The 24881-nt window shown below is 36.3% G+C and overlaps 5 protein-coding genes and 1 long non-coding RNA gene across 7 annotated transcripts; 3 read left to right on the forward strand and 3 right to left on the reverse strand.

Annotated features, from left to right (window-relative positions):
- Window positions 1-4652: 4652 nt before the first annotated feature.
- Window positions 4653-6951, forward strand: LOC111784602 (uncharacterized). 2 transcript variants are annotated; one of them, XM_087123115.1, is made up of 3 exons: window positions 4653-4884; window positions 5247-6548; window positions 6639-6951. In XM_087123115.1, the coding sequence occupies exons 2-3, from the start codon at window positions 5337-5339 to the stop codon at window positions 6660-6662; spliced, it is 1236 nt and encodes a 411-aa protein (XP_086979241.1). In that variant the 5' UTR covers window positions 4653-4884; window positions 5247-5336; the 3' UTR covers window positions 6663-6951. The 2 variants fall into 2 exon arrangements, with proteins under 2 accessions (XP_086979241.1, XP_086979240.1); XM_087123114.1 differs by having other exon boundaries at window positions 4654-6548.
- Window positions 6952-8349: 1398 nt separating this feature from the next.
- On the reverse strand, window positions 8350-11586 carry LOC111793847 (putative leucine-rich repeat receptor-like serine/threonine-protein kinase At2g24130). The gene is made up of 2 exons (XM_023675909.2): window positions 8936-11586; window positions 8350-8861 (listed from the first exon to the last, which is right to left on the reverse strand). Exons 1-2 carry the CDS (start codon window positions 11526-11528, stop codon window positions 8464-8466), a joined length of 2991 nt encoding a protein of 996 aa, XP_023531677.1. The 5' UTR covers window positions 11529-11586; the 3' UTR covers window positions 8350-8463.
- Window positions 11587-13430: 1844 nt separating this feature from the next.
- On the forward strand, window positions 13431-16210 carry LOC111793481 (cyclin-dependent kinase-activating kinase assembly factor-related / CDK-activating kinase assembly factor-like protein). Its single transcript, XM_023675385.2, has 6 exons — window positions 13431-13554; window positions 14282-14407; window positions 14819-14892; window positions 14966-15069; window positions 15249-15314; window positions 15711-16210. The coding sequence occupies exons 2-6, from the start codon at window positions 14343-14345 to the stop codon at window positions 15969-15971; spliced, it is 570 nt and encodes a 189-aa protein (XP_023531153.1). The 5' UTR covers window positions 13431-13554; window positions 14282-14342; the 3' UTR covers window positions 15972-16210.
- Window positions 16135-18847, reverse strand: LOC111793479 (uncharacterized). The gene is made up of 5 exons (XM_023675383.2): window positions 18040-18847; window positions 17637-17876; window positions 17384-17557; window positions 17188-17294; window positions 16135-17115 (listed from the first exon to the last, which is right to left on the reverse strand). The coding sequence occupies exons 1-5, from the start codon at window positions 18166-18168 to the stop codon at window positions 16317-16319; spliced, it is 1449 nt and encodes a 482-aa protein (XP_023531151.2). The 5' UTR covers window positions 18169-18847; the 3' UTR covers window positions 16135-16316.
- A 152-nt stretch (window positions 18848-18999) lies between these two features.
- On the reverse strand, window positions 19000-24625 carry LOC111793482 (large ribosomal subunit protein bL35c). The gene is made up of 3 exons (XM_023675387.2): window positions 24277-24625; window positions 23853-23969; window positions 19000-19224 (listed from the first exon to the last, which is right to left on the reverse strand). The coding sequence occupies exons 1-3, from the start codon at window positions 24535-24537 to the stop codon at window positions 19147-19149; spliced, it is 456 nt and encodes a 151-aa protein (XP_023531155.2). The 5' UTR covers window positions 24538-24625; the 3' UTR covers window positions 19000-19146.
- LOC147793012 (uncharacterized) lies at window positions 19795-23837 on the forward strand. The gene is made up of 2 exons (XR_015420647.1): window positions 19795-20325; window positions 23692-23837. It is a non-coding gene; the product is annotated as an uncharacterized LOC147793012 (long non-coding RNA).
- Window positions 24626-24881: the final 256 nt, after the last annotated feature.

A 24881-nucleotide genomic window follows, 5' to 3' on the forward strand; every position in this document is an offset into this window, starting at 1 on the left:
AGTTTGCTTTCGCGCCACCTATTTTCTTAAACTTTTCTTATAAATAAGATCCATTGATAAGATATTACTCAAAATATAAATTAATTTAAAATAAATCGTTTAATTTTCCAAACTACGTCAAATAAAGCACAAAAGGAAATTGTATTTTACACAAGACCCATTTAACATTTTTTTTTTATCAAGAAAAATTACCCAAATCATTTTTAAGTCCTTCCATGAAATAAAAATACTTCCCACAAATAATTTTCATAAATAAAATATAAAACAACCTTTTTTTGTTTTTTTTTTATTTATTATTTTTTACTTTTTTTAGGAGACCTTGGAGCATGGGCAACAATTAATTGAATCGAAACAAAACAAAAATGTTTTTTCATTCCTCCAAATCAAGAGATGGAATGGGAGGAGAATAATATGGCTGTAAAGGATTTTTTTTTTCCTACGCGTTATAAAACCGTGAAGCTGACGGCGATATGTAACGGATAAAAACATACAATATTTATTAGCGGTGGAATAATGTACCAGTGAGAATGATGAACCTTAAGGGGTGGATTGTGAGATCCCACATCGGTTGGAGAGGGAAACGAAACATTTTTTATAAATGTATGAAAATCTCTCTCTATTAGACGCGTTTTAAAACGGTGATACGTAACGGGCCAAAATACACAATATCTACTAGCGGTGGACTTGTGTTGTTACAGTCCTATAATATCGAACTTGGGTTGTTACAGTTTTATAACACCATATAGTGTTTTCTTCAATACGCTTCAATATTTAGTTCGCACTAATATTAAAATAAGCTTTAAGTAGCACGTCCTCAACAACTTCAACAAGGCATTAATTAAATAAAGAAATGGGACAAAACCACATTTGAATTAATTAAATAATATGAGAAAGGGATGTGGCATAAATATTAAGGACATGGGGAGGTGGAAGATGGAGATTGGAAGTGTAATGGGGCAGGGAATTAGGTCATTCTCACCTCCATTCTTCAAAATTCTTTTATTTATTTATTTATTTATTTCTCTCTTTTTCTCTACTTTTTATCTATCAACACAATTAAAAATTTCTCCTCACCAACTTCATCTCCTTTTCTGCTCTTTTCCCTTTTCATTAACTTATACCATTTAAATATATATATTTTTTTAATTTTATTAAATAAAGTCTACTAAATTACATCATTATTGTAAATATAAATAAAAAGTGAAATTCTCATTCGTGATTCATATTAATAATAATAATAATAATAATTCTTATTTAAGCTATAACTATATAAAATAAGTTAAATTATTTGAAATGTGACGTTAATTTCACATTTAGTCCAGACTATTCCATTTACAAGCTAGCTTTGTTAGTTTCGATCAATCATTTGAAAGTATAGTTATTGAAGAGTGTACTTGAATCAATTTTAAAGAATAAAGATATAAAAAAAAAATTAAGATGAATTAATAATTTAGCGAATAAAATACATTTAAATTTATTGGCTAAAAAATAAATCAAGACTTTAGTGGTGACGTAGCTAGGTATTAATATCTTCAAATTCTTTAACTTTGACCTAAATATTCAGGGATTTAATGAAAAAATATTAATAGTTGGAAAATATGGGCAAGTTCGGAAAGGTAATATAATATTAATGCAATTATAAAATTCAATGCGGCGTGCGCCACCGTTTTTTCCAACGTGGCCCCCAGCCAATCAAAATAAAGAAAAATCTCTTTGACTGCCGAGTTTCCTTTTATTGACCAAACTTACGTGTCAAACGAGTTTTAAGATTTAAGATTAGGGATTTCAACGGTCAGGATTTAACCGAATCTTCTAAATTCTGGTTAATCTATAATTTTACAATTTATAAAATAGTTTCTTAAACATTTTTTTTTTATTAAACAATTGAAAATAGTTTTTTTTTGTTACAATAATGTATGTTTCTAAAAAAATTTATTTATTTATTAGAATTAAGGGGTAAAATCAATTATCCAAAAATCTATGATATATCCTTTAAATTATTAATTTATTGATATTGGAAGCTCAAACATGATTCAAATAATACAAGGGTTTACTCCTCTTGGGTTCTTATCCAAAATATATATATAAATTAAGAAGAGAAAAGAAAATGAGTTGGAGTGATTGAGTGCATGTGGGTTGTGCATATGAGTAATGAAGCTTATATCCACATCAACCAGCTGGCCGCCCTAACTATATGCTTTTGCTGCACCACTACTCCACTCCTTCGAATAAATGTGGGTTCTATCTCTTTTAACAGCATATATTTAGTTTTAATTTACGTGTTACGTGATTCTTTTTAAAAGAAATTAAAATATATTCAATATCTATTGATGCATTTTATGTGAACGGCGTAAAGGTGAAATTAAATAAAATATTAGTTAGGTTTGGTTAAATATATGATTTGAATATATGGGGAGAAAAAGGGTGATGATTGATTGAGCAATGAGCGGAAAATTTTGGTATGATTAATGATGATGGAAATTAAAAAAGGTGTAATTAAAACTATTTTGTATTGAAAAAAATGTGAATTTGGTAGAGGAGATCAAATGATGGCCATAGCCACTCATCATACTTAAACCATATCATTGAATTGCTAATGGCCAATTAATAATTACCTTTTTCATAATATTTACATTAATTCTTGTACCCAATAATAATTTATTAATTGAGAGAAAATCCCTGTTTTTTTTTTTTTTTTTTTTTTTTTTTTTTTTTTTTAATAATAATAAGAATAAGAATGGTAAATTAAAAATGTCCCCACCCACAATAGTATAAGTGTCTCATGTGCTCAACTTGCAGTCCATGATAACAAAACAAATATTTGCATGTCTTGACATCTACTCTTCATTATTTCCTCATGTGACTGTTCTTTGTCAAAATAGAGAAATGGACAATTAGTTCCATAACGAGTCTTGATTATCGATTAATTCACGCTCGAACTCCATAAGAAGCCTAAGACTCGAGAGATAAGGCAAGACATGTAATCAATGGCTCGTCCCAACATAGCGAGCCACAAGTTACATAGATTAGCCTAAAGTTTAAAGACTCACATTATCTTTAGAAGTTACACGCTAAGATCAAAATTTTCGATTCAATCATAGCCTTAGAAGGTAAATAATTAGTTAAATGTTTAGCCTAAAAGGGCGGAAGAGGTAATAAATGTAATTAGAATTTATGAAATGGAAATAATTAATTCATCCAAAAATAGTATGGGACTAAATTGGAATGAAACTAAAATGAACTACACATATTCATAATTGTGATTTATAATAAAACTGAAGCAACCGACAATGGCGGTTCTAAAATTTGTAATGTTTTGGATGAAAGAAAAATAATTGAGTGGGGCCGGCAAGTAATTGTACTTTTGTTTTGATTTGGAGGATGATTGTTGTGGTTGATGTCGACTTAGGATACCATTATGGTCTTCAAGTTTTTTTTTTTTTTTTTTTTTTTTTTTTCTACGTACTATTTGATATTAATAATGTACCAACGGGTTTTGGGCCATTTATTTATGGGCCTGTTGCTGGGCTGGTTTAAAACTTGAAGCCCATTCATTTCGCTAAATTTTAATTGACCATACATGAGGCCCATTATATGGAAAACAAAACTAGAGAGGTTGCAATCATTTCCTTAATTTATGTTTTTTTTTTCCTTGAAAAAAGGAGACCACAAGAATTGGTCGGCTCAAAGGGGGAGCCCACGCCGGGACACGCTGAGAAGTTGGCGGCTTTGTAGCCGTTACAATCGTCACTAACGATTAACGACCTTTTGAAAAACTGTACAAATACTCTTATACCCTTTTACCCACCTCCCTATTCAAAATCATGGAATTATGCTTATCCATATAAGTAATCATCCCTAGGGTCGGAGATGTCTTTTTATTTATTTATTTATTATTACTATTATTTAAATTTTGATATAATTTCTTATTCTTATTTTTTTAAAAAATAAAGAGTAATAATTCCTATATTTGAAAAAATAGTAATTATCTATATAAGAAAATATACTCAAATTCGATTGGATAAAAAATAATACTTAATGGAAGATATAAAAATCTAATAAGATCCCATTTTATCAAGTTTAATTTTACGTTCAAATAAGTTTTGGAATTATACTTATTTTTATTTTATGTTTTTTATGGGAAAATCAATTACTAGCTATGCCATATTCATAATAAATACAAATTTTAAAACTTATGTTTAGGGTATGCTTATCGTATTATAAATTCATATTTATCTTTTAACTTATAAAATATTAATCGAATAAAACATTTAAATTAAATATATGTTAGGTATGACTATTAATAACGTATTACAAAAATTATTTGATATTCAATTCGTCTGTATATTTTTAAGCTTTTAAGCTTATCTTATATATTCTATTTTGGGATGAATTTGTTTAAATATCTTTAGAATAATCTGGTTAAAAATACAAATACTAATTAAGAGAATATATTTTGTTGGATTTTTTTTCCTCTCAGATTTTAGCTTAAATATGTAAAAATTATATCTGAAAATTGGTTTTAAAATTCAATATATGCAGATTTATATATATTTTTTTTTTCCGAGTCATTATTTTGATAGACCTATTAATGTGTCTATAATCAAACCCATGCTTGTTCTTATATATTATATAAAATATTTAATTTCTAAATCAAAATCTTTTTAGATGTTTCTTATTCCTTTTGTTTTTAGAATTGGGGGTATCAGTTTTCTTGCAAATTCAACGCTTTTCTATATTCTAGCGCCCCCTTGTGTGATCTGTTGCGTCCAAAACCGCCATTTTCTGGTTCAATGATTGTGTGGACTCTGATTTGGGTTCAAATGTTGCGATTCTCTCTCATTTCTCTCCGAAAATCGCTGCAATCCCTATCTTCATTGCCAGGTGAGTTCTTATTCTTGTTCTTTTCGTTCATGGCGGTTTTCCTTTTTGCAGACATCTTTGTCCTTAGGGTTGTCGAAACCTTTTCAACCCATTTTGCCTCTTTCTCGGAAATCATTTAACAAAATCGGTGAAACTAACAAACCCCTTAGCTTCATTCTGGGAAATCATCAACGAAAACGTTGAAATTAACTCACCCCATTACCCTCTTTTGGGAAATCATCGATATTACGTTGAAACTTGCGAACCCCTTCAGCCTGCTTTTGGGAAATCGTTTGTGCTTGATGTTTATGGAGTTTCAAACCCTTAATGCGTGTCGTTTGTGATGCCCAGTTGTTTTGTATTTATGATTGTGACGATTTTAGATCGACCCATCTCAGTTTGAGGTAGGATTAGCAGAATTCTGCGGTGTTTGATTGATAAGAGAGAAGGGTTGTATCATAAGGGAGGGTGCAATGGGTGAAAGTGTTTCAGAATCTGAGATTAAAGGTGTGAAAGAAGCACTTGGAGCTGGACAACAGCTTCTACAGAAGCTTTATACAGAGCTGGACAAGGAAAGGGAAGCGTCAGCGACTGCAGCAAGTGAAGCCCTATCGATGATTCTGCGTTTGCAAGAAGAAAAGGCTGCTATGAAGATGGAAGCAAGTCAATATCAAAGAATGGCAGAGGAACAAATATCCCATGCTGAAGATTATCTTGCTGGGTTTGAAGATATGATATATCAAAAAGAGATGGAAGTTGCTTCTCTGGAATTTCAAGTGGAGTCTTATAGGTATAAACTGTTGAGTTTGGGTTGCCCTGATTTAGGTCCTTGTGAACCCAGATTTGCAGATAAAGTTTTGGTTCAAAACAAGGAATTGGGGGGTTCAAATGGAGAAACCAAGGTGAGAAGAGCAAAGTCGCTGCCTCCGAGTCAAGTCGACGAAAGAGATGCTGCAGAAATGGTGGAGGCATTTGAGATCCATAAACTGGATTGCTGCCCAAGTACCGTTCGACATCCTAACCGTTGTTCGTGGGAACAAATCGAAATGTTAGATGAACAAATAAAAGAGATATCTGATCCTAAAGGTAGTGGTGAAGATAGATTTGAATGTTTGAATGGTGGGATTGCTATTTGCCCTTCAAGCATTCAAGATAAACCTGGTGTAAGCCCGAAATGTTCTTCTTCTTTATCAAGTGTTCATGATATTTTCGAGATCCCAGAGGCCAACAAACAGAATCTTACTCTTAAAACTTGTCAAGCTAAGATTCAACTTCAGAAAAAGTTGATATTTGAAGGTGAAAATAGACTAGGAAAGCCAGATCCATTACCCATTGAACCGTTTAGACTGTACTATGAACATGAACAAAAAACCAAGGCAAAGAATGGTTCTAGTTGCAAAACCCTGAAGAACAAATCATCAAAATCAAGGAAAGGAAAAGCTATAGAACAAATTGATGAAATTGTTGCTGAATCTCAACCTTTTCAGCAACTTTGCCGTGTAATAAATCAGCTGGAACAGAATAGAGGCAGTATAAGGCAAGAGATTAGTAGTGCAGGAGCAGAGGAGATGAGACTGCTGCAGGAGATACAAAAACAGCTGACTTCTATTCAATCCGAGATGAGGAGTTTCAAACTCAACCAGCAACGTGCGCTGCACGGCTCGATGTTCGATCTTCTACAAGAGGTATTAGCCTATTCTCCTTTCCTTTGTCATTAACAACAACATATGCTACAAATTTACTGAAAAATACTGTTTTTTTATTTTAATGGACAGGCAATGCTGTACTTTTGGTTTTGATGAAGCATTGTGTTCTACAGCCGTGAAGTTTAACTGTGAGTTTTGTTGATGAATCCGACTTAGTTTGCGTTTGATTTTCTTCAACAGACAGGATAGAATGGATTTGAGTTCATAGAATCTGTAAAGTGTATAGATCAGATGGCATAATTCTGTACATAAAACCAGCTCTCTTTTAACATACCATTCAGATGGAATTTATTGTATTTACTGGAGAATCATAAGAATTTATCGTATCATCTTCTACTGCAATCATTATCAACTCCCACTTGAAGGATAAAACTCACTATTCCATGTTGTTTGCCTCAATTGCTTAGTTTCGTTCTTCTCCTAGTTTATTAGCACACCCCATTTTGAGCTATCTATCCCCGGGCTAGGTTGCACCCCTTCTTACTTTGGAAAAGCAAGGGCATCTTACGTCATTGAACCGATAAATTAATCATCTTTCGGCTAACCTAACATCTTCTATTCCTTAGGACCAACAATGGGTAGTATAGGAATATTCACGCCTTCCGACCTGATCTTAGGCGAACTTTATTTCACAACAATTTCAGTTTTGAGTACACGAGCATCATCGTGGGTTAATACCCTGCTTTGTGGTAGATTTAGAGTCGTCTGGTTGCAATCTTACGTTGCTAACAAGCTGTTATTTGGTAGGATTCCACAATCCCTCAGTCTTTTTCAACAAAAGTACATAAGATATATATCTCCTATAGCAGTATCCAACAAAAGGCTACTCATTTTGTAAACTTTTTGATGTTTTTATGTTGACCTTTGAGAAAGTTGGCTTACCAAGATATATCATTATCTCTTTTCTGGTACAAATCCACATACCCTTTTGGGAAGCGAAGCAATCTTGTTTTGAACATAAATAAATTTGTAGATAATGGACACAAATGGTTGAGAAATAGATATTCCAATGGAGCTTTGAAGTAGGAGCAAATGATATCAAACCACAATGCTCACCCCACTTACAATAACAAAAGCTCACCATTATTATTGCTTTGTGTGGGAAATCAAAACAGGTATGTTTCTCCATGATACCAACCTTCTGAATCACTCATAACTTAGTTACACCTTTTTGTCTTTCAATCTGAAATTACAGTGTCACGAAACACTTTAGTTTACTTTGTTTATTTGTTTTTATCCAATATATGAAATCTCACGTCTGTTGGAGAAGGGAACGAGTCATTCCTTACAATTGTGTGGAAATCTCCTCCTAGCAGACATGTTTGTAAAACAGTGAAGCTGACGGTAATACGTAACGGACTAAAGCGGACAATATCTGCTAGCGGTGGACTTGAGCTTGGACGGTTACAAATTGCTACTCGAGATTTTAATAATCATTGAAAAAAATTATTAATAGTATAAAGGTAAGTTGATGATTGACTTAAGTTTCAACGCTAAAATACTTTTAATCAACAATTTGGATCTTTTATTACCAAACAAAAAATTGGGCATGATTTTTAATTGTTTATTATTATTATATTACTGAAATAATATTCAGTAATTAGATTTAGGGCGGCTGCTTAACGGCTACTATACCTCCTGAAATTAAAAATGTCAACGAAAATTGTCAACTCTACAGCAGTAACAAATCGCCTCCATTTTTGAGTTTTTATCCACTCCATTAAATCTTTATATTTTGATTAATTCTAATTAGGAAACAAACAAATAATTCAATAAATTCTTTTTTTTTTTTTTTTTTTTTTTTTTTTTAAAAAAAAAGAAAACTACACAAAATTTCAGTTGATGAAACCATGTCGGAAAACAAATGGATCAACAACCACCGTTAATAATTACATCATCGCCGCCGCGTATAAACCGACGACAGAGAATGCGAGAGATATTCCTTCAAACGCGTCATTTCTTGAGCCACGTCGACCATGGTGGGTCTCATCGACGGCGAGAACTGCGTGCACATCACCCCCATTTCTATAACTTCCACTATCACTTCCCGCCACAGCCTCTTGCAAGGTCTTCGCCCAGTCACCGCCTCCGCCGCCCTGCAGTATCTATCCATGGCGTCGTCGACTAAAGGGTCTAGGCTGTGTGGGTATTGGCTTTTGATCCATTCGTGAAGCCCTGCTCCTTGCTGGAAAGAATGGTCTGTTGGCCGTTTCCCTGTTATGAATTCTAAAAGAAGTACTCCGTAGCTGAACACATCCCCCTCTGTTGATGCGCTTTTTCCTAAGCCATATTCTGCGTTTTTGAAGGCGGAGATTATGAGTTTACGCCTTAAATACAACTGTAATTCGTTTAATTAGTGAACTTACCAGGAGCGATGTAACCAACGGATCCACAGAGCAAGCCATGAGTTGAACTGAAGGAAGCCGAATCATTTTGATCGTCTCCACCGCTCACCAATTTGGAAATTCCAAAATCAGTGACTAAAGCAGTCATGTCTGCATCAAGGAGAATGTTGCTTGGTTTAAGATCACAATGCACCACTTTCACCGGCGAATGATGGTGTAAATACGCCACTCCTTCAGCCACATCGCTGCAAATGCTCACCACTTGAACCAAATCAATCTTGCACCAACTGGGTTCTTGCTCTTGTCCCTGCCTTGGATACATATGACTTTCCAAGCTCCCATTTGACATCAATGGAAGAACCAAAGCCTTGAAATCTGGCCTACTACATGTTGTTATGATCTTCATCAAATTCCTATGTCTTGTTCTTTTCAAAACTTGGCATTCTCTTTTGAAACTCCCTGTGATTTCCCCTGTTGTTCTAATTGGATTCAAAACTTTCACTGCGATTTTGGTGTTGTTTGCTAGAATTCCCTTGTACACATCTCCAAATCTTCCGGAGCCGATTAAGCTGGAAGAGCTGAACCCACCAGTGGCTTCCACAAGTTGTCCGTATGAGATTCTTGGGTACTTTCTTTCTTTTCTCTCTGCTTCTTCTTCTTCTTCTTCTTCTTCTTCTTCACCTTCTTCCAAATCCCTTTTGTTGAAAACTGGGAAACGTTTCCTCAGTTTGGATCTTAGAGCTGCTAATGAAACCCCAATCATGCAGAACACCAAAGCTGCTGATGAAGACATCAAAATTGAGAGGATATGCCGCTTGTGCTTCTCTCTGCATTTCGGTAAGCCTTTGATTGAGCCACACAGATCATTGTTTCCAAGGAACGATGAGATTGTCAGCCATGAAAACACTCCATCGTTTGGGATTTTCCCTGAAAATTTGTTGAAGGAGAAGTTGAGCTGTTTGAGAGTTGAAGATGTTTGAAGACTGTCTGGGATGTTTCCAGTTAACTGATTGAAAGAAACATCAAATGTTCGGAGATACGAGAGTTCCCCAATTGAAATCGGCAAAGGCCCATCGAAGGAATTGCCTGATAGATTGAGGATTTCTAGTGCAATACAGTTCTCAAGCTGAGATGGAATTGAACCTGAGAGATTGTTGGAGGACAAGTCGATTGCAAGGATCATGTCCATTTTGGTGAGCTCCAATGGCAACGGCCCTTGTAAATGGTTGCTTGAGAGGTTCAAATACAATTTCAAGCTCCTTAATCCTGCAACTTCACTAGGAATAGCCCCTGAAATTTGGTTGCTAGAAAGGTCCAAAATCTCCAAGTTGATGCATTTCCCCAAGCTTGATGGGATTGTTCCTGAGAGACTGTTTCTATAAAGAACCAATTCTCTCAACTGGGAAAGATTAGCCAAAGCCTCAGGAATAGAGCCAGAGAGGTTGTTTCGAGACAAATCAAGAAGACCCAGACGAGGAATTTCGCCAAGGGAAGATGGGATTTCACCAGAAATTGAATTGTTTGAGAGATAAAACCTCTCGAGATTCCTCAATCTGGAAAGCTCAGAAGGTATCGTTCCATTAAGAAGGTTACTAGACAAGTTCAAAAGGGTAAGATTTTTAAGGTTTGAAATGGAAGGAGGGATTGCGCCATAGATAAGATTGCCATCCAAATGAAGCTGTGAGAGATTGACATGAAGATCACCGATAATGGAAGGAATCTCTCCACCAAGACGGTTTCCAGCTAACTCAAGCTCTCGAAGCTTTGAAGAATTCATCAAAGAAGCAAAAAAGGGTTGGAGATTTGAGTTACCATCATGGCTAATGAACTCATTGTCAGACAAGTAAAGGTACTGCAGCAATGGCATTTTGGCAACAATTTCAGAAGGCAACTCGCCGCTGAGCTTATTTGACCCCAAATCCAGCCATTTCAATTGGGCGGAGTTCGAAAGCGCCGCAGGAACCTGTCCCACCAATTTGTTTGACCAAAGCAACAGATACATCAACTCTGGCAAATGACATTCATTTCTTACAGGGATTTCGCCGCCTAATGAATTGTTCGACAAATCTATGTATTTCAAACACAAATTCGACCCATTACAGAACAGCATCTGAGGAATTTCCCCTTCAAGTTTGTTGCTACCCAGATCGAGAAACGCCAATTTCTGAAGAAATCCAAGCTCTGTGGGGATTTTTCCATGGAGGTGGTTCCATGACAAGCTGAGTTGTTGAAGATTAACAAGAAACCCCAACTCCATTGGGATTGAACCTTCGAACCAGTTTCTAGAGAGGTCGAGAATGGTTAAAGAAGAGAGATAAGAAAGAGATGGAGAAATTGTCCCTTTGAGGGATTTATCGCTGAGATCGAGCTTTTCGATTTCTTGGGTTGAATTATTGCAGTTAATGCCAGCCCAATTGCAGAAATGAAGCGTTGAAGAAGATTCCCAGTCCTTGAGATAGTTCTGTGGGTCAGAAACGATGGCGTTTTTGAACGAAAGCAATGCTGCTTTCTGAGAAGCGCCATTAACAGAGGCTTCTTGTTGAGCAGAAGCTCTGTTTAGTAAAAGAATTGTGAAGAAGTGGAAAAGGAAAGCACAGAATTTGCCGAACTCCATTGTTGAGGATGGAGTTGGAGTTAGAACAGAGGAGAGAGAAGGAGATGGGGGTGTTAATGAAACAGGGGGCATGAACAGAGGCTTTAAGGGTAGCAAAGGAATTTAAATGGCTAATAAAATAGTTAAGATCATATTTGACTCTACAAAGACTTTTCGCAACGAGTTGCGTTTTCATTTTCTTTTCAAATGAATGCTTAAGAATAATAGAGATTTTGACTTAGAATTAGATTTTTGTCACATGATAAAACAGTGATTATATCGATATAATTATTAGTTAAAAATTTTAATAGTGATTATATCGATGTTTAGGTAATAATTATTATTATTATTATTTTCTATTGTTATTTATATTAAATTTAAAATTATCTTATCAAAAATAAAATTTAAGAATTTAATAGATACAGAATAAAAGGTAATATGTACGTCTTACCATCTAAATAACAATTAAAATTTAATAAAAAAATTAAAATACAATATTGTTTAAAGCAACCATATTTTCTATATGTGAAAGTTAGAGACAGTTATTAAAAAATAAAAGGAAATTAATTAAGTTAAAATAATTCGTTCAAAAAATATGAAAAAGAGTATTGTGCCAAACAGGCGTTGAGAGAGGGAGGGAGGGAAGGAGGAGGTTTCGTGGCGCGTCTGATGTTTGACTTTGAAATGGACGAATGGGGATTGAGCACGTGAAATTACACACGCCGCGTAGGATATGTTTAGGGTGTGAATAAATATGGTGGCCGACACGTCAGCAACAGTAGAAAGGCGAGGCCTACCCCCAATTTTTAAAATTGAAAGTACATAATTAAATAATGATTGAAAAGAAAAGGGAAAAAAAATGGTGGAAATGTGGGATTGGGATGAAATTAGTGGATTATGTGCTGTTAAGGGAAGATAATTTCTTTTTTATTATTATTATTTAAATAATAATAATAATAATAAATAAATAAAAGAAAGGTGGGCTTGGCTTCAATCATGGTATATTAGTCTTTATTGTGGTCGTAATTGGATAATTGATGAGCTTAAATATTTGAAACGCTATAATATCTTTTCATTTGAAAGTGTTTTTATTGGGTCCCTTTTCGAGAAAATTAATGAACATAAAACAAAAATGTGCTTTATTTTTCAAACCTCCATAATGTCAACTAATTTTTGCAAGTTGAAGTGTGTGTTCATTTGGATATATTTTAATTTTGAAATCCAAAGTATGAAAATTTGTGTTACATTCTAAATTCAACCCTAAGAAATTAGGTTGATACTAACAAATTTTAATCAAATTATGCAAATAAAAATGAAAAAAAAGGTAGCTAGCTAGTAAGCTATGGAGACTAGTATTGTAATTTCAACTAACAATTTTTCAAATGCTAGTACCCAAACTACAAAGATAGGAAGCATTATTATAATATATATAAAAGTGGACCAAAAAAATTCAACAAGTTCGATCGGATAGAATTTTTGGTTTGTAATAAATTTTAATAATTATAGAAAATAGAAGCGTTGAATTTTAGAATTTAAACCGCCGCTAAAACGTCGGCGTTTCCTTAATAATCGTGGAAGGCTTTTATTATTTTATTTTTATTTCAAATCGATAATATCAGTTTTCTTTGTTAATTACTTATATGCCCTTTGAAACAAATGTGAAAGGCAAAGAAATTTGAATATTGCGGCTTTGAATGCAATTTTGTCTGCCAAATCCTGGACTCGCTGAGGCAATGGGAAACAAGTTCGGGAAAGTAGCGTTATAATGAAACGGCAATGAGGGTACCTTTAGGCCCAATCTATGAGAATGTTATTGGGCTATCTTAGGCCCAGAGCGAATGTTCTTGGGCTATCTTAGGCCCAGAGCCAATGTTCTTGGGCTATCATAGGCCCGGCCCGAATTTGCTTTTGTTACCTTCCCCTCTCCACTTTATTCAATGGAGGTCTCCCACCTCCAAACTAGCAAACTCCCCTTTCTTCAGGAATCAGGGCTCATTCGAGGGACCGTCTCCGCCGCTAAGGATCTGAAACCTTTACTGCGGTTCAGGTACTCTTATTGTTTTAGTTAGCTTCTGTCTTCTATGCCTTTGTTGCTGAAATTCAGTATGTTTCGAAGGGTCTTTCCGTCGTTTTTTGCACCCGACTGTAAATGAAATTAGGCTGTTTCTCTCATTCATTTCGGCTGTTATGTTTGGAACATCGACTTTCAACGTGCTTGACTCTGTTTTATGCATAAACTTGTGTTTTGGAGGCTACTATTTTTGAGTCTAGGCTCATGATTTTGTGCCGAAATCAACTTAATTGTCTATTCTTCGCGTAGATTCGGTTTTTTGTAATTTGAAATGAGTGTGTTTGTTTTATAATGCTAGGATCTTTTTTGGAGGAACCAAATTTGAGACTACTATACCACGTCGAAATCTCCATAACAATTTACACGGGTTAACCAGTTATAGATTTCTAGTTTCTTCTGTCGTGCTCTGTTTGCCCAATGAATCAGTACTTCAACGAGCTTACTAGTTCGTTTCCAAGCTATCAATCGTATTTGACCGTCTGTTGATTCTTGTTTAATGATCCTAACGTGCCATGGGCATCTCTTGATGCAAGGCTGTACTGGTCTATTCTCGTGGGTACGTTATTGAATTAATTTACAAGTGATTCTGGTCAGGATTCAAACTTTAGAATTTCATGAAAATCGTTTATTCAGAATGGAAGTACCACACATTTTGGTTTAGTGTCTCGAAAGATACATCAATTTCTTGTTTTTGTTTTTGCAGGTATGGCTTTGCAGGCAAGTGAAATATAGATAGAGAAAGAAAAAAGCTGAAAGCAACAACAATGGTTGTCTCCAGCGGTGTTTCTCATAGTAAGGAAATCAGTATCAGGAGGAGGATTGCTAGCATGTAAGTCTGACGCTGCTGCTCTACTTCTTGTTTTTACTCTTTATGTTTGTTTGAACCTTCTGCGCATACTGTAGCCGCATGTCACTGCTTTATGATACAATTGCCGTATATGATTGCATTGTGCGTTTGGAATTGGAGAAGCAAAGGTTTACACCTTCCCAGATGCTTGTAGTGAACTAGGTATAAAGAACCAAAAGACAAAAGTGGTGTTAAATTTTTTTTACTGCAAAAAGGCCTACATTTAAGGTCTCAAAACTTCCACTGAACGTGTGGAAAATAGATGGGTGTTCTATTGATGTTTCAATTTGAATTTATTCAATGCTCATGTTATTGAGTTGTTTCTTGTTCTAGGATGGCGTACATGAACATGTATTTAATGTCTGAGGTGTCTTTGGTATTTCTTTTTTACAGATTCAACAAGAGAGAAGATGATTTCCCATCCCTGAGAGAGTACAATGATTATCTGGAAGAAGTGGAGGACATGAGTATGCTCTTCCAGTATGGTTACTCTATCTCTTTACCTAGAATCATATTTGACCAGAAAATTTTATATTGCAGCTTTTAACTTGATTGAAGGCATAGATGTTCAAGCTATTGAAGCAAAAATTGCTAGATATCAAGAAGAAAATGCCGAACAAATAATGGTCAACCGAGCTCGCAAGGTATCTAGTTTATTACTTTTATGTATAAATTATTCCTTTATTCTCCTTTTAGCCCCAAATTGAGGACCTTGGCTCTCAATCACTATTTTTTTTTTCTTACTTGAGACATAACTGCCCTTTGAACTTCATGTTTCACTTTTTACTGAAAGGTTAATAAAACTTGTCGAACTATTTGATAGGCTGAAGAATATGCTGCAGCCCTTGCAGCAAGCAAGGGAGTTCCCGCCCAGACAGACAATGATGTGGTGAGCACATATTTCCTGTTTTAAATTGCTCATACTTTTCTGTCTTCTATCTGTTCCCTTTTTTTTTTTATTGTTTATTGTTAACAATGTCTTTTGCATCAAATAAAAAGGTCTGAATTGTCTTCTGGATCCATCCTGATTGAAATATTGTAGTGTCATCGAACTTGCTGTCAAGTCTTTAAATAAGTGCTCACTTTTTGTTTCCTTATCATCTCCAAAGGTTGATGTTAATATGTTTCCATAAGTAACAATTCTCAACTCTGTATTTGGCTTCCAAAGGGATAGAACATAGAAGCTAGTAGAATAGTAGTACACGACACTCGATGTTTCTTTAAGAAAGATCTGGAGCAGAGAGTCCGAACAATTCTCCTAATTTTCATTTGATTGTTGTTGCAGGCTGCAGATCAAAGCTTCCAAGCAGGATTAAGCACAGGCACACAAGGTCAGTATGCACCTACATTTGCTGGAGGGCAGCCACGACCTACAGGCCAACCTGTGCCCCTTGGTGGCGGTCTTGACATGCAGGGCTATGGGCTTGACGATGAGGAAATGTTGAGGCTTAGAGCGGAGAGAGGTGGAAGGGCCGGTGGGTGGAGTGTAGAGTTCAGCAGAAAGCGTGCACTTGAAGAAGCGTTTGGAAGTATTTGGATCTGCTAACTTACTTTTTTACAAAGGCAATCGGATTTTGGCACTCGAGTCCGAATGGTAAACGATTAATTGTGCACGTTTAATTCTTATTTAGTATTAACTGGATTATATATAATATTAATTGTCTGTAGATATACCAGTGGGTAGAGACGAGCTTTTGTGAATGCGACTGGTAAATTACTGGTCTGATATTTATTCCCTTAACTTTAAAAAGTATTTAAGAATTAAGGTTTATAGTTTGTGGTCAATTGACTGTGAACCTATTTTTACACGTGAAGCATTCTTTCTACGTGCTACAAATTCCAGAATTCCCATTCCCCATACTATCCAAAGACCTAGAAAGTTAGCTTGCAATCAATTATCTTCATCTTCATCACCATCTGAAATGTTATACAAGAACTTCGGAAGCGATGCAATTCGAGGAAGATGCAACAGCAAGTCTGCAAATGAATCTTTTCTTGACATAGCTGATGGTTGCATGCTTCCAGAAACATCCTTCGTTTCTTTTGGATGAATCTTAATATGGCTTTCCGAATTCCTGCCATCCCTCAACTCCCCAGCATCCTTCAGCTGAACATCCTCTTTGTAACCGAGTCCTTCAACACCGTTGGTTGGAAAACTTTGAACTGCAGGAGGTTCTTTCTGCAATAGGCAGCAGAGAGAATCGACTCTTGACATGAGTGATGCCTCATCAGAAGCTGCTGTCAATTGATTGTCACTCAGCAAGTAACGTGTAATTTCATTAAGCATTTCTTGGCATTCGGAACCATCATCAACAAAAGGTGACTCTGTGAAAGTCATTTGTTCTGAAATATGCTGTCCAATGTGGTTTACGAGGTCACTCATTGACATGGATGGATGAAGCCCCGAAACCTTTATCTGCTCCCAGTTCCTTGCCATGCTGCTAACTTCAGTAATTCTTCTATTTTCTCCCATCTCATGAACTACAGATCGATTGTCATTCACTGGTTGCTCCAAACCACGGATGCTGGCTTGCTCGACCGTCGTAAAACCAGAGGCTGTTGGTTCAAAATATGGAGAACCGAACACAATCTCTGGTTGTCGGCTTAAGAAGTTTAGGCGTGAGTCACATTGGATGAGCTTTTCAAAATGCTTGTTTAGATACCCTTGAGGGCATTGCAGAAAATGCTGCCTATACACCACAGATCAAATTTACATAAATTTCCCAACGCCGAGGAAAATAAAGCGAGAAATGAAGATTTACCTCTGCATGCTGGCCTCACCACCCGTAAAGTCAGCTGTTGCCTGCCACAACGTGTGCTTTCTTGGTTGTGGGTTGGTCTCCCTGAAGAAAAGAGGGCGTCTAGCCAGCTGCTCCAACCAAGCACATAAATACATCAATAAATCATCAAACACAAAGTAGCTGAAGGGAAAATCCATAAAGAATGAGGAGTCAATACCACAACATTTAGTGTAGCAGGGCCATCATCTGGACAATTCGCTTTTAAAGCCATAATATCTGACCATTGCACCTCTATTTTACTTTTAAGCCCACCCACAAGGATTTCCCAAACAAGCTTGTGCTTAGCATAGTAACACTTCGCCACCAGATCACCTTCATGTCTTGACTTATACTGCCATCATAACATGACAATGAGTCAGCTCACACATCTTTGCAAACCCAAAAATAGTACCATAGAATTCAATAAAGACCTCCCAACGACCAATCTTTAAATGGGAGGCTGGGAAGTTTGAAGCCTTTAGTTTCTCGGTGCTACCCGACATGGTAACGATCTCGGTTTCCTTTTCAACAATGAAGTCAAAAGTTTCAGAGTTTGAATCTCCAGCTGTTGACGAAATCCCCTGTGAGAGTTTCATTTGAATTAGATCCAACAGGGAGGGGGTCTTCCTAAGCGTCAAACCAAGAGGGCTATGCTCATCAAGCGGATTATTCTGTGAAGAGGTTGCAGGTAATGTGTTAGGTCCCGAAATTGACTGACAATTCACAGACAAAATCAAGAACTATGCCATAAACTTAGCCAAACAAATCAGAATTTCATTAAACAAATTCAACTCAGAAAAACATATCAGAGGCAGAACAAAACAGAGGAAATACCTTTTGAAAATCAGGCTTGAAGCGCTTGTCCAAGTGATCATGGTGGTGGTGAAAAGAATCATCGCACTCACGCTTCACCGCTAACTTCTCCGGATACAAAGTCATCTTGGGATCCACAAATTGCACCATAGAAGAAAGGAGAGAAGTTAAAGAACCCTAGAATTAAATGAGGAGGAGGAGGAGGAGGAGGAGGATGAAAGCTGAAGTTGGCATCGGCGCTTGGTGGCGAAGGAGACCGATTGTACCAACACGTGCAGAATTTAAACTCCCACGTACAGAGACAAACAAGTCAAATAGGATGTGAAGTTACGGAAGTAGGGTTGGTATATTAGAAGAAGTTTTGGGGAAGGTAGGGGTATGAATGTAAATTAAGGGTGGCCTTGACTCTTGATGCTATGATGTGATGGTTGACACGCAAGAGAAATTTGGATTGCGTAAACAAAAAATAACGGCGACGGCTGGTGGCTGGTTTTCTTTTTAAGCTTTGTTAGGTAATGGGCGGCCGGAGTTCTTGCCTTTTCTACGTCAACGGCTGACGCGGGAGCTCCATTTATATATGGTCTCCTCTCCAATCATTTTAGATTCTCTCTCTTTTTAAGCTCAATAATTACCAAATAATTAGTATCTAACTGCCTCTGTTTTAAATTAACCTATCATATTATAAGTCACAAAAAAAGTCAAATCCCTGATTAAACAAAATTGAGATATGGTTGACTCGATCACAAAAAAGTCAATTCCCTGAGCTGAGCAAACAGAAGTGCAATTGCCATCACGCTACGGAGTTAGATTTTTATATGTTGAGATAGAACTGATCAAACAAGTTAGACATATTCGACAAGGACAAAATGATCATCCCAGATCCCTGTGATTTACAGAGGAGATGACTTCGGTCTTATAGCCCGACAAGATTAGCAAAAAGAGAGGAGAGGAAGAGAATTAAAAGAAAGCCCCATTATGAACTGATGGAATAAACTAGAGAAATAATATTAAAAAACAATCAAACTTAGCTCTTTGAGGAGTTCTGGAAAATTGAAAATCATTTGGTTACAATTACAAATGAACAAAGTAGAGCCAAGATCTAATGGGGTGAGGTGATGACCTCTACCTCTACTGCGCTTGCCTGTTCACCTTCAGGTATGGCAAAGCACCGATCACATTATCGTAGTCACTTCGGCTAACAGGGTGCTGTGTTGAAACAAAAGCCAATCAAAGACAACACTCAGTAACATAACAACAAGATATGCGACTGCATGACCACTACCAATTTGCCTTACACAGCAAAAGCAACACACCAGAAGTTTGGTATCATTTTATTTTATGGCAAACAGTGAATTTCATCCTCTTGCAGTACTAGAAATCTTCCCAATGTCAAGGCACTTAGTTCATAATCACAAAATCTTATAAATAAATATTATTGATAAAAGAATTGCTAGGTGAAACACTTTATTGCTCTAACAGTTCATTAACCATAAGCTACATGATATAAATGCAAAAGATCTATGGGCTTAATGGGTAAGCCTTAAACTTACACCAAGAAAAAGACAAAAAGTCGGGACGAGGCTGTAACAATCTAGATGGAGTCAAATTTAAACAAAAGAACTTCTTTTTGATGTTTCCATAAACATCTATAGAGTTGGCCTACGACTACAAGAAATCAGTCCGGGGAAGTGTCAGCTAATCCCCATATAGGAATCACTCTGCTTAAAGTTGGGAAAGGGAGAACTATCAAAAGGCTATGAAACAAGAGACTACCCTTCAAATCCTCCTTGCATTCTAGCTATTAATAACAAATTGAAAAGTACAAAATTAAAATCTACCCGCAGGAAAAGAAAAATGCTAGGGAGAAATCAAGTTCTCTTGACCAGTTTTTTCCTAAATGAGCTCTACATTGTCCTTAGATTCTGTTAGGAGTCACGAACCTCCACAATAATATGATGTCGTCCACCTTGAACATAAGTTCTCATGGCTTTGCTTTTGGTTTTCCTAAAAAGCTTCATACCAATAGAAATAGTGTTTCTTACCTATAAACTCATGATTTTCCTCTTATTTAGTTAACGTGGGACTACTACTCTCAATCATTCTCAACATATCCAACTATGACAACTGGTTAATAACTTCACATTAGTTCATCCTTCCAAGACAAACTTAATTGAGTTGTGCATGTCATTAGTTAACAATATGATTGGGATAGAATCAACAGAAGAAAAAACTTCCAACTTCGGTAAAGATTATTTGTAGAACTGGATTGACAACTTGCATTCAAGAAATGAAGATTGATGGAGTAAGGTGTGTTGGAAAGAGGGATAGTGAAAGAGATAGGAATAGATAAAATAGATAGAAGCTGCAGTGCTTTATTAATGTCTACTGACTTGATGCTTAGAGGGTTACACAATTCCCGTATTTATAGCTAATACAGTGGACCAGAAATAGTAAATCATAGAAATCTAGATAAACTCAAATCTAATAACAATCTCCTAAAATCTTGTTAGTTTGAATATTTGAATCATATCTAACTACTCTAAATCATATCTTGATTTTGAATACTTTGAATCATATCTCAACACTCCCCCATGATTCAAAGTTGCAGATGTAAGTACAGAGCTTTTCTTCTGACAAGACCTTCGTAAGTATGTCTGCTTTAACCCGTACATTGTCTGTCTCAGCTTGTATACCTTTGTTTCTTTGTCTTCCTTTATGAATCCCTCTGGCGGTCTTACATAAACCTCTTCTTGTAAATCTCCATAAAACTTTTCGTTTGGTAGGTAAACCATATCCCATGTTTCATCTTTCTTAAAGGACTGCATCTCTACTGTCATGGCTTTCTTCCCGTCTTCAGTTGCTTCTTCATAATTCATAGGGTCTGAAACAGTAAGAGCAAATTGACATGATGCATATATGTCAGCTAAAGATTTATACTTCCTTGGAGGTGTCTCATCTGAAAGTTCTTCAAGAGAGGAATTGCTGTTAAGTGATTCTGAAGATGATGAATTTGACACACTTTGTGTTGCAGTGGATGCACTGGGAGATGCACTGGAGTTGACCCTTGTCTCTTCATTTGGGGAAACTTCAACTGTAATCTTTTGCTGCTCCTGTTCTTTACTCCAATCCCAACTCACGTTTTCATTAAATATTACATCCCTTCTAACTAAAATCTTTTCACTAACGGGGTTGTATAGTTTATATGCCTTTGATTGAGTACAATAGCCAATGAAAATGCATTTTTCAGATTTTTCATCAAGCTTTTGACGAGTTTGAGGATGTTTCAAAGCATAAGCAACACAACCAAAGATTCGTAAATGACTTACAGATGGTTTCCTTCCATGCCATGCTTCATAAGGAGTTCGATTCATAACCGCCTTTGTTGGTGAGATGTTTAATAGATAAACAGATGTTGCTACGGCTTCGGCCCAAAATTGGTTTGGAAGTCTCCTTGCTTGTAACATACTTCTTGCCATCTCCACAATAGTTCGATTTTTTCGTTCAGCGATTCCATTCTGTTCTGGAGTGTAGGGAGCTGTTAATTCCCTTTGGATGCCCTCTTCTTCACAAAAGAGATTGAAATCTTTAGATACGAACTCGCCACCTCTGTCTGTGCGAAGAACTTTAATGTGACAGCCACTTTGGTTCTCTACCATAGCTTTAAAAATCTGGAACTTCTGAAAAGTTTCTGACTTATGTTGTAGGAAGTAAACCCAGCTCATGCGACTATAGTCATCAACGAATAGTAAAAAGTATATACTTCCACCCAAGGACTTCGTTTGCATTGGCCCACATAAATCAGCATGAATTAGTTCTAGATAATGTGAAGCTCTTTTAGCTTTTCCAACAGGAAAGAACTTCCTAGTCTGCTTGCCATAAATGCATCCTTCACATAAATTAGTTGAGTCAATTCTTGGTAATCCGAAAACCATACCTTTATCCCTGAGTATTTTCAGGCCGTTCATATGAAGATGTCCATATCTGAGATGCCATAATGTTGAATCATCTTTCATGCTAGCAGTAAGAGCAAAATCCTCCATGTTAGAAACATCAAGTGGAAACATCTTATTTGAAGTCATGGCAATTTCAACTTTATGGCCTGATTTCTTATCTGTGATGACACATGTGTTATCATCAAATAGAACTGAGTGTCCTCTGGTCATCAATTGTCCAACACTCAATAAATTGTACCCTAAATCAGGTACAAATTGAACATTATCTAATTGTTTTATCTTACCGTGACTGGTTTCGACTTTCACTGTACCTTTTCCTTCAACTTGCATCTCTTTTGTATTTCCAAGTTGCACCTTAATCTTTTGCGTCTCATCAAGCTCTTTGAATAAGGATTTGGTGCCTGTCATATGGTTCGAGCATCCGCTATCAACAAACCATAAGTTACCTTTTTCTGGATTAGTATCCATGCACGCCACAAACAACTTTTCTTCTTCTTCTTCATTCTCTGCTGCAAAATTCATTCGTTGATTTTTATACCAACAATCAGATTTTGTGTGACCATACCTTCTACAATGGTAACATTGTATGACATTCCTTTGTTCATTAAATTGTCTCTGTCCATCACTTCTCCACCTGTTATCACGACCACCATGGAAGTTGCGAAATCCTCCTCTTCCACGACTTCTACCTGCTAAATGAATATTTTCTCTTTCGTTATTGGTTGTCTCCTTCACTTGTAGTGCCTTTTCTTCGTTTCTTTCTGATGCTCTATTGATTCTTGCCTCATGAGCCTGAAGCGAGCCCATCAGTTCATCAACGGAGAGTATGGATAGATCCTTAGCTTCTTCTATGGCGGCCACCACATGGTCAAACTTTGGAGTTAAGCTTCTCAACACCTTTGCAACAATTGTTTCGTCTGAAATTTTCTCTCCATAGGTGCGCATCTGACTGACTATTGTCATTGTTCTGGACAAAAAATCAGCAATTGATTCGCCATTCGTCATGAGTAGAGTTTCAAAATCACGTCTTAGAGATTGCAATTTCACTATTATGACTTTTGAATCTCCCTGAAACTCTTTCTGCAGAATTGACCATGCTTGCTTTGATGTGGTTGCTGCTGCAATTCGTGAAAAGATAGTCTCATGAACTGCTTGCTGAATAATGAATAGAGCCTTGGCATCGTTTTTCTTGGTTTCTCTTAGTCTCTCCTTTTCTTCTATTGTGGGTTCTAATAGATCAACAAACCCGTGCTCCACCAAGTCCCATAGCTCCTGCGATCTGAGCAAGGTCTTTATCTTGATGCTCCACCACTCATATTTCTCACCATTAAAGATTGGTAACAACGGTGCAGAGGAAGAAAAACAAGCTACTGCCATTTTTGTTTTGTGAAAGAAAATAATCACTCGCCCTCGTGTCGAACGAACTTGGCTCTGATACCAAAATTGTTGGAAAGAGGGATAGTGAAAGAGATAGGAATAGATAAAATAGATAGAAGCTGCAGTGCTTTATTAATGTCTACTGACTTGATGCTTAGAGGGTTACACAATTCCCGTATTTATAGCTAATACAGTGGACCAGAAATAGTAAATCATAGAAATCTAGATAAACTCAAATCTAATAACAATCTCCTAAAATCTTGTTAGTTTGAATATTTGAATCATATCTAACTACTCTAAATCATATCTTGATTTTGAATACTTTGAATCATATCTCAACAAGGTGTCGAGAAATCATACTGATTGAAAATAGTGCCTGCATACCCTAAATTTTGATCCATTTATACAAAACTTCTTCCAAAACCAAAATCAAGGGTCCAAGTTTTAGAAACGCAGCATTCAGATTCAGAGTCATGAACATAAAAATAATCAATTAAGACATACCATTTTGGAAAGCCGTAATTTTCTCTTCGTGTTCTTCTTGTACAGCAAATGCTGCTTTCCTGCTCTCCTCCGAACAATTTTCCCCCGACCCGTCACCCTGAATCGCTTTGCCGAAGCCTATCCAGCAACACCAAACAATCAAATCAAAATCAAAAGATGAAAATTCCAGTAGAAAACAGAGAGAAGAGGCGCTTATTATTTGAAATAATAATATTGGCCCCTTCAGTAAGCGTCTATAATTGGATATTTTAAACTCAGCCTGCGATTGTCAAATCTTACTGCAAATTCGAACGAAAATAGCAACTAGACACATTAAAGGTATCTAGAAAGACTGAAATTGACTTCAATTCAATCAAAATACAATCAGAATTGAACCATACAAGAATATCCCAAAATACACAGAGAAGAGAGACATCAAGAAAACCTTGTGGGTTTTCATTTTGTAGCCTTTAGCAGCGACAACAGTCAGAGGAGTAGAAAGTTGAGGACGGGGAGCGATTTGACATGACTTCTGAAGGAGAGCAACTCCAACCCCGGAAATGTTGTGAGAGGAACTGAGCCTCAACGAGTTCGCCTTATTGAACGAAACGAGCCGAATGGAACTATGAGAGACGTGAAATGATGGCCGCGAGGACAGTGGCGTAAACCTAAGACCAAAGACCACCGCCGTCGAAACAGATGCCATCACTGAAGCTTCGAACCCTCTGGTCTTTCTTCTTCTTCTTTCTGCCAATCTCTACGAGCCTTAGCCTCGGGCAGATGTGTGGATAAAGTGAAGCGCTTTTTTTGTTTTTTTTTTTTTTTTAAATCAATTTATTTATTTATTTATTATTTTTTTTTTTTTTTTGTAAGAAAAAAATTAGTGTCTAGCCATTTTTAATGTTAAATGCATAAATCATAAACGACTTAATTTACTAATTAAAAATTAAAAGAAACCTCTTTTGTGGTGAGAGGTCTCATTGGGTTAGCGGGTGAAAGTGAGTCATCTTGGACCCTCCAAGTACTAGTAGCTAGACTCGTTACAAAACA

Source organism: Cucurbita pepo, chromosome 4 (assembly GCF_057944985.1).
Source record: "Cucurbita pepo subsp. pepo isolate OVF chromosome 4, ASM5794498v1, whole genome shotgun sequence".
Taxonomy (NCBI): domain Eukaryota; kingdom Viridiplantae; phylum Streptophyta; class Magnoliopsida; order Cucurbitales; family Cucurbitaceae; genus Cucurbita; species Cucurbita pepo.

What these genes read in the sequence shown, in the direction of transcription:
- LOC111784602 (XM_087123115.1), top strand. Translation starts at nt 5,337, where the DNA reads ATGGGTGAAAGTGTTTCAGAATCTGAGATTAAAGGTGTGAAAGAAGCA. An exon ending in TGTTCGATCTTCTACAAGAG is followed by an intron (nt 6,549 to 6,638) that starts GTATTAGCCTAT and finishes TTTAATGGACAG; the next exon opens with GCAATGCTGTACTTTTGGTT.
- LOC111793847 (XM_023675909.2), bottom strand. Translation starts at nt 11,528, where the DNA reads ATGGAGTTCGGCAAATTCTGTGCTTTCCTTTTCCACTTCTTCACAATT. An exon ending in CGTTGGTTACATCGCTCCTG is followed by an intron (nt 8,862 to 8,935) that starts GTAAGTTCACTA and finishes TCAAAAACGCAG; the next exon opens with AATATGGCTTAGGAAAAAGC.
- LOC111793481 (XM_023675385.2), top strand. Translation starts at nt 14,343, where the DNA reads ATGGTTGTCTCCAGCGGTGTTTCTCATAGTAAGGAAATCAGTATCAGG. An exon ending in GGAAGAAGTGGAGGACATGA is followed by an intron (nt 14,893 to 14,965) that starts GTATGCTCTTCC and finishes TTTATATTGCAG; the next exon opens with CTTTTAACTTGATTGAAGGC. An exon ending in TGGTCAACCGAGCTCGCAAG is followed by an intron (nt 15,070 to 15,248) that starts GTATCTAGTTTA and finishes ACTATTTGATAG; the next exon opens with GCTGAAGAATATGCTGCAGC.
- LOC111793479 (XM_023675383.2), bottom strand. Translation starts at nt 18,168, where the DNA reads ATGGTGCAATTTGTGGATCCCAAGATGACTTTGTATCCGGAGAAGTTA. An exon ending in TCAAGCCTGATTTTCAAAAG is followed by an intron (nt 17,877 to 18,039) that starts GTATTTCCTCTG and finishes ACCTCTTCACAG; the next exon opens with AATAATCCGCTTGATGAGCA. An exon ending in TAAAGATTGGTCGTTGGGAG is followed by an intron (nt 17,558 to 17,636) that starts GTCTTTATTGAA and finishes TTATGATGGCAG; the next exon opens with TATAAGTCAAGACATGAAGG.
- LOC111793482 (XM_023675387.2), bottom strand. Translation starts at nt 24,537, where the DNA reads ATGGCATCTGTTTCGACGGCGGTGGTCTTTGGTCTTAGGTTTACGCCA. An exon ending in ACAAAATGAAAACCCACAAG is followed by an intron (nt 23,970 to 24,276) that starts GTTTTCTTGATG and finishes GTTGCTGGATAG; the next exon opens with GCTTCGGCAAAGCGATTCAG. An exon ending in AATTACGGCTTTCCAAAATG is followed by an intron (nt 19,225 to 23,852) that starts GTATGTCTTAAT and finishes GTTTCAACACAG; the next exon opens with CACCCTGTTAGCCGAAGTGA.